The 13,889-nt window shown below is 53.8% G+C and overlaps 1 protein-coding gene and 1 long non-coding RNA gene across 4 annotated transcripts in view; one reads left to right on the top strand and one right to left on the bottom strand.

Moving 5' to 3' along the window:
• Positions 1-935: 935 nt before the first annotated feature.
• LOC138988946 (uncharacterized) lies at positions 936-2,858 on the bottom strand. Of its 2 annotated transcripts, none has more exons than XR_011465215.1 (3): positions 2,543-2,858; positions 2,233-2,388; positions 936-2,120 (listed from the first exon to the last, which is right to left on the bottom strand). It is a non-coding gene; the product is annotated as an uncharacterized lncRNA (long non-coding RNA). The 2 variants fall into 2 exon arrangements; XR_011465216.1 differs by having other exon boundaries at positions 2,589-2,858.
• Positions 2,859-2,951: 93 nt separating this feature from the next.
• EIPR1 (EARP complex and GARP complex interacting protein 1) overlaps positions 2,952-13,889 on the top strand; it is a 67,790-nt gene continuing 56,852 nt past the window's right edge. Inside the window, exons 1-2 of one of the 2 annotated variants that reach the window (XM_005889367.3) lie at positions 2,952-3,119; positions 10,554-10,637. In XM_005889367.3, coding sequence (XP_005889429.2) covers positions 3,078-3,119; positions 10,554-10,637 — 126 coding nt within the window. In that variant the 5' untranslated portion in view covers positions 2,952-3,077. The remainder of the gene's footprint in view (positions 3,120-10,553; positions 10,638-13,889) is intronic. The other variant, XM_070374966.1, reaches the window with a different exon arrangement.

The following is a 13,889-nucleotide window of genomic DNA, read 5'->3' as shown; positions in this document are numbered from 1 at the left end:
ACTTAGCACATGTCTTCTACGTTCATTCATGTCACAGATGACAAGGCATCATCCTTTTCTAAGTTTTATATAAAATTTAAAAATTTTCTTCCTTTTAACAGCCTGAATAATATTCCACATATATGAAAAAGCATGTAAAAAAATATTGGCCAGTTTAAAATAGTTTTCCTCCTTAAGTAGAATAATTGATTAACCAAATCTTCAGTTACTTTACAGACAGCACTACACAGGTACAAAAGGGGAACCCATGTCTCCACATTGACTTTCAAATGAAAACCTTCAGAAAACTAACAGAAACGTCACTGGAGCCCTTTACGAGGCAAGAAACCTTTCAATAAGGAAAACCTGGCTTCCAGCAGACTGACTTGAGACTAGACAATCAGTTCCCAAGTTTGAAATTCCCCTAACCCCTTAAATTTCACCCTGAATGTTGGATGGGGGAGACAGATCTGAGACCTGTCTTCCATTTCTTCGCTGGTCAACCTCACAATAAACCTCATTCTTTCCTCAAAAGCCGATGTCACAGTACTGGCCTCTATGATCACTGGGTAGTGATCCCTTGGTTGGTAACGCAGGTGTGCGCCTGTGTACACACACACACACACACACACATTTTCCATCCAGCTGTGGATGGACACTTTGGTTGTTTCTGTATCTTGGCTACTGCAACTAATCCTGCAGTGAACATGGAGTGCAGGTATGGCTTCAAGATAGTTCATTTAGGCTGGATCACAGAAGTTGGATTTCAGGATGATATGGCAATCCTATTTTCAATTTTTCGAGGACCTCCCATACTGTTTTCCACAATTGATACATCAACTTACATTCTCACCGGCAGGGTACAAGGATTCCCTTTTCTCCAATCCTGCCAGTGCTGCTCATCCTTTAACTTTCTGCCAGTGCTGCTCATCCTTTAACTTTCTGACGACGGCCACTGTAATCGTGTGGGGTGGTGGCTCACTGTGGTTGATCTGCACTTCCCTGATGATTAGTGAGCCTGAGCATCTTTTCATATACCTATCCTGCCGGGGTCTAGCCCCGGTGGATCCAGGGACTTCAAAGCGGGGACGGCGTCGGCGAGGATCAGGAAACAATTGCTTAATTAAACGTTAATTAAGGATATAAAGAGTGGTTAAATAAGGATAGCTCAGTGACAAAATTTAGTGGAGAAAAGATGCTGAATAATTCAGCCAGAAGGTGAGAGAAAGAACGACAGGGGGAGACCAAGTTTCGGTGAACAAGGCCCGCACTTTATTTTCCAAAGTAGTTTTTATGCCTTAAGTTATGCATAGAGGATAATGGGGGAAGGGGTAGAGTCATGCAGTAAGCCAGGCTTTCTTCCTGCAAACTTATCATATGCAAAAGTTTAGGTGATTTGCATCATCTTCTGGCCCGGAGGCCTGTTAACATTTTAAGACCCTTTCTTCAGAAAACTTATTTTTCTCTAAAGGTGATTAGTCAGGGGCCACCCTCCAAAAGCATTAGATAAAGTTGCATTCCTACAGGGCAAAGGTGTGGTGGGCTATAACAAGAAAAAGAATTAACTCAAGGGTCCAAGATTACAAACATTAAAGCTACTACTTACACCAATTATATTAATCAATACACTGCCAGGGACACAGCAGGTAAGGGATATGGAAACTTAGCAGCAAACATTGGCCCAACAAGTGAAAAACCCTTCACCAATACAATTTCTAATCAATCTTTTAACTGCTCAAAGGACTCTGTATTTAGACAGTTTAGAACATCTCATGCCTCTCACAGTTAGGAGGCTCTGAACAATCACATGTGGCCAGAAAAACCTATTCAGGCAGGCTAGAGGACTTCCAAAGGAGTTTGTAGGTTGAAACACTAGCACACCCAGGAACTTTATTAACTGGAGCTGTAAGTTAACTCTTTTTCCAGAGAGGTAGTGGGGGACAGCCCTCCATAAAGTCAGAGGTGTAGGTGAAAGCACAAAGCAGAAAGTAGGCAGACTCTGGTTTGGGGGGTAGATGCTCGAGAATTTCCAGGGGGACTCCTGAGGCTCGATCCCGCCTTTGTGTATGCCGAGCCTCCTTCCTCATGACCTTTGCCACGGGCGGAGCTCCTGCTCCCGGCACTATCCCAGACCTCCTTACCTGAAACAAAGATTAAGGGGCAATGAGAGGAAAGTGAAATGATCACATTGGTGGAGAACCTGTGCATGGCCCTGTAACCTACGGAACCCAGGGTAGTGAAGAACGTGCATACGGCATTCTGGGGCTATATGCAACGCCACTCCCGTCTGCAAGGGCACTGCCAAACGTCAAGGCGTGCGCTCTGCCGGACTCCTGGATGGAGGCAAACCTCTGCAGCGCTGACAGTTCTTGAAGACTCAAAGACGCCAGAGTCTGTCCACCGGACTCCCTTCAGAGGCAAATAAATGTCAGGCGTCACTTACCACCCCAGCACCGGCAGTGCGACCCCTTGGCCACTCCATGCACAAGGCTGCAGACACGAACGAGCCCGGCCTCTGACTCTAAGGCTCCTGGGCCCAGCCCACCCGAGTCTGCCAGCCCACCTGAGTCTGCCAGCCCAAGCGCATCCCCGAGCCCTCCACTGAACACCTCTGTGCCCTTCAATGTCCCCAAAACGAGCAGCGGTCGTCTGTAAAGCCTGAGGTTCCGCCTTGGCTGCTGGGCCGGAGAGGACTTGACAGCGACTGCAGAGCGCTTCCCGGCGCCCAGCCGTCCCACGACCGCGTCAAAACCCTAGGGGAACCGTAGGGCTGCGGAGCTGGGGAGGTTCCGAACTGCAGCCCGCCCGGCAGGTGCCCCCGGCAGGCCCTCCCCTTCTGGTCCTACCGGGCGCAGAAACCCCGGAGGGAGCCAAGTGCGCATGCGCAGGAGCTCGGCGCTGCGTCATCGGCGGCGGCCGCCGGCGCCCGGGAGCGCGTTGATGACGCATCCGGAAAACAGGAAGTGAACCCTACGGGAACCGCGGTGGCTCACAAAGGGTCGCCGCGCGGCGCCGCTGAGGCTGGAGCGCATGAATGGGAGCGGAGCGGGCGCGCGTCGGCCCAGGGGACCCGCCTTCAGCGAGGGCGCTGCCGCAGCATGGAGGACGACGCGCCCGTGATCTACGGCCTGGAGTTCCAGGTGGGTCCCGGAACGGCGCCCGGTGCCTCCGAGGTCACTGCGGGGAGGCCTCGGGGGGCCAAAGGCCGCGGTCATCCAGGACCGGCCGAGGGCCCGCTAGACGCCCGCGGGGCGCGGCGGTCCGGCCCGCGACCCCTGGCCGTGGGAGCCCCCGCCGCCTGCCTGCCGCCCCCGTCGTTCCTTGTGGCCTGACTCACGGCGCGCTTTGCTGTAATTGCTTGTGTACATTTCCGAAAGCCTTGCTGTTCTTGGAGGCAGACGCTGTATCTGTATTACTATTACTGTTTTAACTTGGACACAGTGTTTAAATTTACATTAAAATTTGTCAAGATGCAGGGGGAGTTCTTATGTCCCCTTCACCGAGTTTCCCCTAATGTTGGCGTCTTCCTGTGGTCCGGGCACAGTGACCAAGTTTCGAAATTAGCTCTGAAACCATCCTGTTACGCTTCCCTGGTGGCTCAGATGGTAAAAGAATCTGCCTGCAATGTGGGAGACCTAGGGTTCGATCCCTGGAATCAGCAAATTCCCCTGGAGAGGGGCATGGCAACCCGCTCCAGTATCTTGTCTGGAAAATGCCATGGACAGAGGAGCTGGCAGGCTCCAGTCCATAGGGTTGCAAAGAGTTGGACACTACTGAGCAACTTTCACTTCAGTTCAGTTCACTCGCTCAGTCGTGTCCGACTCTGATACCCCATGAACTGCAGCACGCCAGGCCTCCCTATCCATCTCCAACTCCTAGAGTTCACCCAAACCCATGTCCATTGAGTCGGTGATACCATCCAACCATCTCATCCTCTGTCGTCCCCTTCTCCTCCTGCCCTCAATCTTACCCAGCATCAGGGTCTTTTCAAGTGACTCAGCTCTTCGCGTCAGGTGGCCAAAGTATTGGAGTTTCAGCTTCAACATCATTCCTTCCAATGAACATCCAGGACTGATCTCCTTGAGGATGGACTGGTTGAATCTCCTTGCAGTCCTAGGGACTCTTAAGAGTCTTCTCCAACACCACAGTTCAAAAGCATCAATTCTTCGGCACTCAGCTTTCTTTATAGTCAAACTCTCACATCCATACATGACCACTGGAAAAACCATAGCCTTGACTAGACGGACCTTTGTTGACTAAGTAATGTCTTTGCTTTTTAATATGCTGTCTCATATGCTGGTCATAACTTTCCTTCCAAGGAGCAAGCGTCTTTTAATTTCATGGCTGCAGTCACCATCTGCAGTGATTTTGGAGCCCCCAAAATAAAGTCTGACACTGTTTCCACTGTTTCCCCTCTTTCCCCATCTATTTCCCATGAAGTGATGGGACCAGATGCCATGATGTTAGTTTTCTGAATGCTGAGTTTTAAGCCAACTTTTTCATTCTCCTCTTTCACTTTCATTAAGAGGCGCTTTAGCTCCTCTTCACTTTCTGCCATAAGGGTGATGTCATCTGCATATCTGAGGTTATTGATATTTCTCCCAGCAATTTTGATTCCAGCTTGTGCTTCCTCCAGCCCAGCGTTTCTCATGATGTACTCTGCATATAAGTTAAATAAGCAGGGTGACAATATACAGCCTTGACATATTCCTTTCCTTATTTGGAACCAGTCCGTTTTTCCTTGTCTGGTTTGAACTGTTGCTTCTTGACCTTCATACAGATTTCTCAGGAGGTGGGTAAGCTGGTCTGGTATTCCCATCTCTTGAAGAATTTTCCACAGTTTTGTGATTCACACAGTCAGAGGCTTTGCCAAAGTCAATAAAGCAGAAGTTTTTCTGTAGTTCTCTTGCTTTCTCTGATCCAACAGATGTTGGCAATTTGGTCTCTGGTTCCTCTGCCTTTTCTAAATCCAGCTTGAACATCTGGAAGTTCTCGGTTCACATAGTGCTGAAGCCTGGCTTGGAGAACTTTGAGCCTCTCTTTGCTAGCGTGTGAGGCGGGTGCAACTGTGCAGTAGTTCACACATTCTTTGGCATTGCCCTTCTTTGGGATTGGAATGAAAACTGACCTTTTCACATCTGGTGAATTTAACATTCAGTAAATGTTATTCTGATTATTATAATGAAACAGAATTCTTACAGGTGAATTCTGAACAAGTATCTCAGTGCCCTGTGAGTCAGGAACTATTGGGCTTGACAGCTCTATCACACAGGGCTTCCCTTGTGGCTCAGCTGGTAAAGAATCCGCCTGCAATGCGGGAGACCTGGGTTCCATCCCTGGGTTGGGAAGATCCCCTGGAGAAGGGAAAGGCTACCCATTCCAGTATTCTGGCCTGGAGAATTCCATGGACTGTATAGTCTACGGGGTTGTAAAGAGTTGGACACGACTGAGCGACTTTCACACACGTGCTCTATCACTCAAGACTGGTGCCTTGGTGACCAGCTGAGAACAGATCTGTGTCTTGGGCACTCTGCCTAACATTGTACACATATTTTGTTTAATTCTGACATCAGTCATATTGTTAGATGTTATTTTTCCTGTGGGTGGAGTCCTCTTAACTAGTAAGGGATGGGGATTCTGGCCTACGTGGGCTTTACGGAGGTGCACACGTGGGTGTGTCCAGAGGGCGCCTGTGGAAGAGAGGCGCTTCCCTGACCTTGCGCTCGCCAAGTGTGCATCTTCTCCCAACACTTCTTAATAACTTTTCAATCTCTTTAATCCCCCAAATAGCCCAGAGGTTTTGATGTTCAGTATTGGATCTTTGAGGTAACTAAAATGTTGTTTCCTGGGATTTTGGACAAATCAGTGGAGTGGATTCTTGCCTTGGGCCTCAAGTATTTTATCTGAATATCTTTTCTTATCTTAAAAGAAGGAGCTGATTGTTGCACTTCTGTACACAGCTGTTTGGGCCCCAGCTTTCTTGAATCTGAAGAGCAATCACTGCGTGTGGGGAAAGAGCAAGTTAGCCAAGATGGCGGTGCTCAGGCTCTCTTGCCCTGCGCTTTGTAGCTACGTGGTTCTGTAACAGTAGAGATAACTTACAGCTCTGTGCATCTCAATGTCCCCACCTGGCCACTGCCCTGTCTGTTCTGTAAGCATGTATAAGCTCCACCCGAAAAGCCCTTGAGGCTGCCTGACGACTGTGTCCGCTGGTCACCCCCGAGGGCACACAGCATCTCTGCTGCTGCGGCTGCTGCACCAGTCAGGAGAGCATCAGCATGTCGGCAGTTCTTAGGGCTCCTCGAGTTTTCCCGCAGGCTCCCCCCTGGCACCGTGCCTGCCCTGGGTTCCGCGAACAGTGTGCACAGCCAGGAGCAGTGGGACAGCTGATGTAGTCAGCAGGATGAACAGCCAGACGCAGGACCCGCCCCAGCGGAGAAAAAGAGGAAGTGCAGCCACAGTGGAGAGTTTAGAGCTGGGTCAGGCCTGCCAAACCCACGCCTGAGGAGCCCCGAGGGTCCCCTGGGCCTGCAGACAGCCAGAGGGGATGCTCAGGAGGGCAGGTGAAGTGCAGACAGTACAAGGAGGGCCTGGGCGATGATGGGGAGAGCAGCGCCCTCAGTTTCTGCTCTGGCTCGAGAGGTGCAGGAGCCTCTGGAAGAGGGCGGACATCTTGCAGCGGCACGCGGGACGCCGTTTTGAATAGCGCCCCGTCCACCTCTTCCGGCTCCTTAACTGCTCCCTCCACGGCGGCAGGCTTGGAAACGGCTAGGGGTGGCAGCTGGCAAAGGGGATGCACGTCTGGGCTGCTGTGCTGGCAGCAGGAGTTGACAGAGATCAAACTGAAACAGGGACCGAGGCTCTGCTCCTGGAGCAGCGGAGGCAGCTGATGCCAGGGCAGCAGACACTCGGTTTGGGAAGGGCCACAGCAAAAGATGCGGGCAGGCCAGGCAGAAGATGACGTGGCGGCCGTGGACCCTCCTTCTGCTGCCTTTTACAGGCTGGTCCTTAAGTTGGATGGCTCCTGTGCTGAGGCACATGGCGAAGGCTGTGTCCTGACCTCTGGAAACCGGACCCCTCCCGGTGTGGAGGCACACGGGACAGGCTGTGTCTGTGATGCAGGTTTAGTAGAACAGTGCTCTGTAAAGGCTGTGTGCTGTGCTGTGCTACTAACCTCTGAGTTCTCTCGCAGATTTAGGACAGTGTGAAAGCATTTGGAATCATGTGTAGGCTGTGAATGCCACAAGATTCCCTCTTTCAGGGGGAGGGCCCAGCGCCTGTGGGGAGTTAGAAGGTCCTTAATAAAACCTGTCGGAGAAGGCGATGGCACCCCACTCCAGTACTCTTGCCTGGAAACTCCCATGGACGGAGGAGCCTGGTGGGCTGCAGTCCATGGGGTCGCCAAGAGTCGGACACGACTGAGTGACTTCACTTTCACTTTTCACTTTCACGCATTGGAGGAGGAAATGGCAACCCACTCCAGTGTTCTTGCCTGGAGAATCCCAGGGACGGGGGAGCCTGGTGGGCTGCCGTCTATGGGGTCGCACAGAGTCGGACACGACTGAAGCGACTTAGCAGTAGTAGCAGCAGCAATAAAACCTGTGGAGGCTTTCCTGCCACCTCACAAGGACAGCCGGTGGACTGGACTTGGTCATGGAGATAAAGTCACTCCATGTGTGCTGGCTGGCCCTTCTAGCCCCATGAGGGCAGGGACTGCCACACGAGTTCAGGTGACAGCTGACTGGGGATGCAGCTGTTCGCTGTAACTGGGGACGCAGCTGTTTGCTGTAGCATCTATTGCTGTTGCAGAATGTTCTTTCAAGGGTCAGCGTTACTCACCAAGGAAATATCACGAAAGTGGACTGTGTGCAGATTTTGAGGCGAGAGACCCTGAGTGGGGTAGAATGTGGGGAAGGAGCACATTGGCCAAGAGGGTGGTGGCCAGACGCTCTTGGCCCACGGCCTCTTGCTCTCGCCCCACGATCTGTCAGTGTGGTCCTGTAACAGCTGGGATCACTCACAGCGCTGTGCGTGTGCAGCGCCGTGTACCCCTTTGGCCACGGCCACGTCTGTCTGTAAGCGTATATAAGCTCCACTGAAAAGCCCCTGAAGCTGCGTTCTGTGTGCGCCGGGTCAGCCCCGAGAGGAGGGAATGCAGCGTGTCTGCTGCTACAGCTGCGGCCCCAGTGCCTGCAACTCCCATGGCCCCTCGCAGGTTCTCCCAGCGTCTCCGATCGCTCCTGCCTGCCCTGTTCAGCAAGCAGTGTGGACAGAGAGACAACTGGTGTAATCGGCAGGATGATGCAGCGAGACGTTGACCACTGACTGAAGGTCATGTGGTCTGGAGGGTAAAATGAGGCACCGCTGTGCCGATAAGAGGCAGATGACCAGTGTGGAGCGGCCGCTGTGCCGATGAGAGGCAGATGAGCAGTGTGGAGCGGCCGCTGTGCCGATGAGAGGCAGATGAGCGGTGTGGAGCGGCCGTTGTGCCGATAAGAGGCAGATGAGCGGTGTGGAGCGGCCGTTGAAATGCGAAAGCGCGGAGCACATTCGCCTTTCTGCAGCACTTTGACTTGTGTTCACGGTTTTCGTTCTTTTTTGTGTGTTTAAAAAATTTTAAACAAGCAGTGCTTTCGAGTCATTTAAATCAGTTACTGAAAGTCTGGTTAAAATCAGCAGACCCTAAACTTTCCCTTTCCATCTTATCTGGTGAGAATAACCTCTCTCAGCGTTTCCGAAGGTGTTTCTTCTAGTCTTGACCTGCCTGCTCTTACCTCCCGGACGTAACCTGGTGACTGGACGCCTTGGCGTCTGAGGATTTTCGGCTTTTCCCCTGCTCTCCTGTCTCCAGTCAGACTCCCAACAGTTAATCGCAATCTTTTGCCAAGTCTTTACTCAGGTTTCTCATGTTTCTAATTGCAGAATGTTTTGTTGACTGCTGATTCAAGTGGGGTTCTCTGCCATGTTTAGCCAGCATTTCAGGATTTTTGCTTGGGAACAGTGTGAGTTTTAGGTTCAGTACCTTATTGTGTGTGTCTTGGCTTCTCCGGTTAACGCCTTGCCCACCAGCGGTGCTCACCCGCCAGGTTTCTCTCCCCAGAGTTTCCACTCCCTTGTCCTGCGTGCTTTTGAGCCGGTGCCTAAGTTCTTGTGTTTCTGTCACCACAGTGAAGAGCAACTGCCCAAGACGGCCGTGGTCAGGCGCCCTCGCCCCGTTTTTAGGGCTGATACTTTAGGACATAACAGTAATCGTCGTCAATCCATCCGTGGATCTGCTGCTTCCAAACCAATGCACAGGGACGCTGCCTTTTAACCTGATGAACTGAAGCTCAGGGCCAGCCGTCTTACAGTCCATTTCATAGACCTGCTGCATCTTCAGAGGTTGCGTGAGTTCCTCATTCGGGGTTTCTATCCTTGCACCGCACGGGGTCTGGTTCGCGGTCACTTGCCACCCCTCCCCTCGCCATGCCGGCTCGGGTTCAGTTGTCTGGGTGGCCTTGCCAAGCCTCTCCAGTCTGTTCTTCTCCCTCTCGTTTGAGAAGGTGATTGCTCTCCAGTTTTGTGAGTGTCCCTGTGTCTGATCGTGGGTTCTGGACCTGCCGTGGCCCGTCAGCTTGGCGTCTGCACCTCCTGAAGCCTTTTCCCTTGTCTCCCTCCCGTCCTCCTTGCGGAGCTCCAGTGCTGAGCCCTCCCGCTGTGGGCTCTGCAGGCGGAGGCAGCCCGGCCTGGCCCAGGCCAAGCGCTCGCAGCTCCGGGTTTTGCAGCGCTCGTTTCCCCCAGGGCAGCCCCCCGCTCTGCCCCACGGAGCTCTGACCACCTCCTGAGATGCTAGTAGGTCCCCACCCTGCTCTAGTTGGCGCCCTGGTGTGTGGGGGACCCCTTTCTGGCTGCCCCCTCCGGAGGTTCCCGGCACGGCCCCCTCTTTGCTTGGGGCGTGGCCGCCAGCGTCTTCCTCAGCATCTTCTCTCAGCGCCGACCTTCCCCACCTCGGAGGCGGTGTTCCCCGGGCGCTTTAGGATTGTAGACGTCTCCACGTTTCACTGGAGACGGTGGGTTTCTGCTCTTCACGCCCCTTCCTGCCCTTACAGGGCTTCCGAAAGTCTGAGGAGGGAGGGGCGAAGCCCTTAGCCCCGGAGGGCGTGGGCAGGCGGGCAGCCCCGCCCCCAGCTTCCTCCTCTGCAGTTCACGCCTGTGGCAGCTTCCTGAAGCCTTGAAGCAAGCTCGGGGTTTTGGATTGAGTTTTTCCAGTTGGCTCTGCAGAAGACTTGGCTCAAACCCCCTGCTTTGCCCTCAGTGGGAGCCATCTTCTGCTCTGTTATCGAAGAATAGTTTGTTCAACCAGTCGATGACTTAAATAATTTTGTTAAAAACGGTTTATATCTTTACTGTTTAATTTTTGTGTCCAATTACATTTGTTTCCAGATCCTTTGGAAGTGCAGTTGGGTCACAGATCGTACAAGAGTCTAGGGCTTCTCCTGCACGTTTCTAAGCTGCCTGGCGGACTCTCTGCCCCAGGGGCTCCTTGGTCTGCCCGTCCGCCTCCATCCACATGTGCCCTCTCCTTCCCCCTGCAGGCGCGGGCCCTCACGCCTCAGACCGCGGAGACAGACGCCATTCGGTTTTTGGTTGGGACGCAGTCTCTCAAGTATGATAATCAGGTAAGTATTTCTGACAAATGGATACATGTTAATTACCAAGCCTGTTCTTAGTTTTGTAGCCATTTTGTTCTTGATTTTTCAAGCAGAACATGAGAAATAATGCCACGCAAACAAAACAGAGCTTTCATTGGGATTTACATAGCCAGCTATATGTAACGACTGGAGGAGAGGAGGTAAACTTACTCTGTGTATCGTTGCAGCCTTTGGGTAGTGTTTTGTGGGTGCATCGGGGTCACCATGCAAGGAGTCGAGGGCACCAGGGTACGTGGTCGGTGTCACCCCTTTGACCCCGGCCAGTGGAGGACTGGTTTGATGGCTCACAGCACTCTCTAGATGAGGCTGGACGAGGCCATAATCCCGTCTCAACATGGAGTCTAAGCCGTCACCGCTGGTCGATCCAGGGAGAGACACAGGGTGTGGCCTGTGTCTCTAGGTTAGGAAGAATGTTGGGTTCTCATGAAGTCAGGTTTTCAGCTTGGCCTCAGCCAGACCTCAGATGTCTGGCCTTGAACGAATGGACCAACCTCGCCGGACTTCATCTTCCTCGTCTTCCAGTGGCGACGAAGCCGTGGACGCAGGGGCGGGGATGTTGCGGAGACTCACCCGCCTCAACCCTGGGGGAGCACATGCAAGGCTGTGCCATGCGGCGCAGCCAGCCTCCGTAACCCCGCCCTGGGGGGTGGCATCAGTCGCCTTGTGGGACTGTCTGGTGCGGATGGGCGTGGTGAACCCGCTCCCGTGCAGACGCACGACTTCGTGTTGGCACAGTCACTGGGAGGTCATTTGGTGATACCTGTCTAGAGCTTCACGCGTAAATGTTCACAGTATTTAACCTGTATTCCATACACTGAAAACATCAAAAAAGCTTTACACGCAAGGAGCATTATTGGGACAGTACAGAGGATGGGGAGAAAACGTGAGGCAGTCACACTGTGCAAAGGCTAGGTTGCAAAGTAGGACATTCCAGTTGTGATGGCAGAGCCACGTGGTTACCCTGGCTGAATCGCCTTCCTTTCAGAATGGTGTTCACTCACCGCATGCATGAAAACAGGCTTACGGAAGCTGAGTCTCCTCAGAACCATCACAGCTGAAAAATTAAGTGATTCTTAGATGTTAAGGTCATATGTAGTGTGTGATCAGTAGTGTGTTAAAAAAAAAAATGCAATGTATACAAGTATCAAATCAATCTATTTTATGCCTGAAGCTAAAATAATGTTCTGTCAACTATACCTTTATATAAAAAACGTATATAAAGTACAAAATTGCATCTCTGCATAGAATAAAGACTAGAAATAGGTCAAAAGGGCCCACACCCTGAGCCATGGTTATCTTCGGAATGTGAGTGTGATGTAAGTTGTTTCCTTACAATTTCTGGTTCTCTGAGTGTGTGTTTGTGTTTGTCTTGCTTTTCTCCTGGAAGATGTCAGATGGGACTGATATACTTATAAAAAGAGTTAGCCGTGGCTGTCCCAGAGGCAAGAGGAGAGTGGCCCCGTGCATCCTGGGGTGCTGCTGGGGGATGGGGGAGGAAGGCGCCCAGTGCCAGCGGGGACGCAACGTGCCTCCTCTGGAAGGACCAGCGCAGCGTGTGGTGGGGGCGCTGGGGCTCGGGCACAGAGCCAGCGCACGACCGACTGTCTTCTCCCCAGCTACTTGCGTTTTAGTTCCACTCAGTTCCAGGCCTGTACCATTGACCTTTTCAGTAGAACATCAGTTTTTATTTGTTTTTTTCTGGCCGCATGTGAGTTCGCCAGCCAGGGGTTGAATCACGTGTGTTTTAGATGATGAGCCCTCCTCCCCTAGTGTCCCTGTCCCCTGCCCCGTCCTACCCTGCTTCCCGCGGTGAGGGCGTCTGGGGGTCTCCCTGTCCCCTGCCCCATCCTGCTCTGCTTCCCGTGGCGAGGGCGTCCAGGGGCCTCCCTGTCCCCTGCCCCATCCTGCCCTGCTTCCCGCAGCGAGGGCGTCCCCGAGTGTCCCTGTCCCCTGCCCCGTCCTGCCCTGCTTCCTGCGGTGAGGGCGTCCGGGGGTCTCCCTGTCCCCTGCCCCGTCCTGCCCTGCTTCCCGTGGCGAGGGCGTCCGGGGGCCTCCCTGTCCCCTGCCCCATCCTGCCCTGCTTCCCGCAGCGAGGGCGTCCCCGAGTGTCCCTGTCCCCTGCCCTGTCCTGCCCTGCTTCCCATGGCGAGGGCGTCTGGGGGCCTCCCTGTCCCCTGCCCCGTTCTGCTCTGCTTCCTGCTCCGAGGATGTCCGGGGGCCCCGCTCTGTGTCCTCCCCACCCAGCGAGTCGCGAGTGTCCCCGTGTGAGTGCTGTGTGCATCCCCCTCCTGGGAGCGCTCGCAGCTGCCTGCAGCCTCAAGCTGATGAGAGAGAAAGGCGGTGACACCCGGTCCTGGTCGGGGACGCTGGGGAAACGGGGGCTGGACAGGTCCCTGGGGGTGTGTGGGGTGGGCAGGTGCCCTGACCCCATCTTCAAACAGAAGACTCGGCCCTGAGCAGCCGCGTGGTTCCTCCCAGGGGCCCAGCTGGACTGTGGCGAGGTGGCCACTGAGCACCCCCTGTCCCCTGCCCCCTGTGCGTGCCGTGACTGTGACGCTCGGGCTGCTGAGGTTTGCTGTCTGGGCAGCCCCAGGGCCAAGCCCCCCTGCCCTGCAGCTCTGGCAGTGACAGTGACATCGTGTGACCCCCCAGCCCACCTGGAAGCCCCCCGCCCCTGTCCAGGCTGGGCCCTTGCTGGGAAGAGGGGCTGCTGGAGGGTCTCTGGCCCCGCGGTTCGCCTCAGGCCGTCAGCGCCTCCCTGCAGCTGGCGATTCCCGGGGAAGTGCCCGGCGCTGGACTTCATGCTCTTAATTCAGCTCAGCTCTTTTTCCTGAAAATTTCAGGAGCTATCACAGTTGCTGGCCTCTCTGTGTCTGATGAGCTGCTTTATTTTCTGTCCCTTTTCTGTTGCCTGGGGCCCTGCCTGTGGTCAGAGCTGGTCAGGCCATCCTGGAGCCTCCTCTGTCGTGGGCTCCCCTTCTCCCGGGGGGAGGTGTTCCTTTGGTTGGGAGCTGGGCTTTTGCAGCGTGGGGTTCATTTGCTTCTGCACTGGGCTTTCCCTGCAGAGGCCGCCTGCACAGTGCTCGTCCCATTGAGGAGCGCCGGGCTGACCACCGTGGGGTCTCCATGAAGCCCTTTCAGGTCTGCGCCTCGAACCCACCCCACCCCGTCCTCCCATCTCACTCCCAGGAATCGCTCCCCGATTTGTGGTCTGAGGGC

This window comes from Bos mutus, chromosome 8 (genome assembly GCF_027580195.1).
Source record: "Bos mutus isolate GX-2022 chromosome 8, NWIPB_WYAK_1.1, whole genome shotgun sequence".
Lineage (NCBI taxonomy): Eukaryota > Metazoa > Chordata > Mammalia > Artiodactyla > Bovidae > Bos > Bos mutus.
Note: the sequence above shows the minus strand (reverse complement) of the source record. Positions and strands in the feature narration are given on the sequence as shown.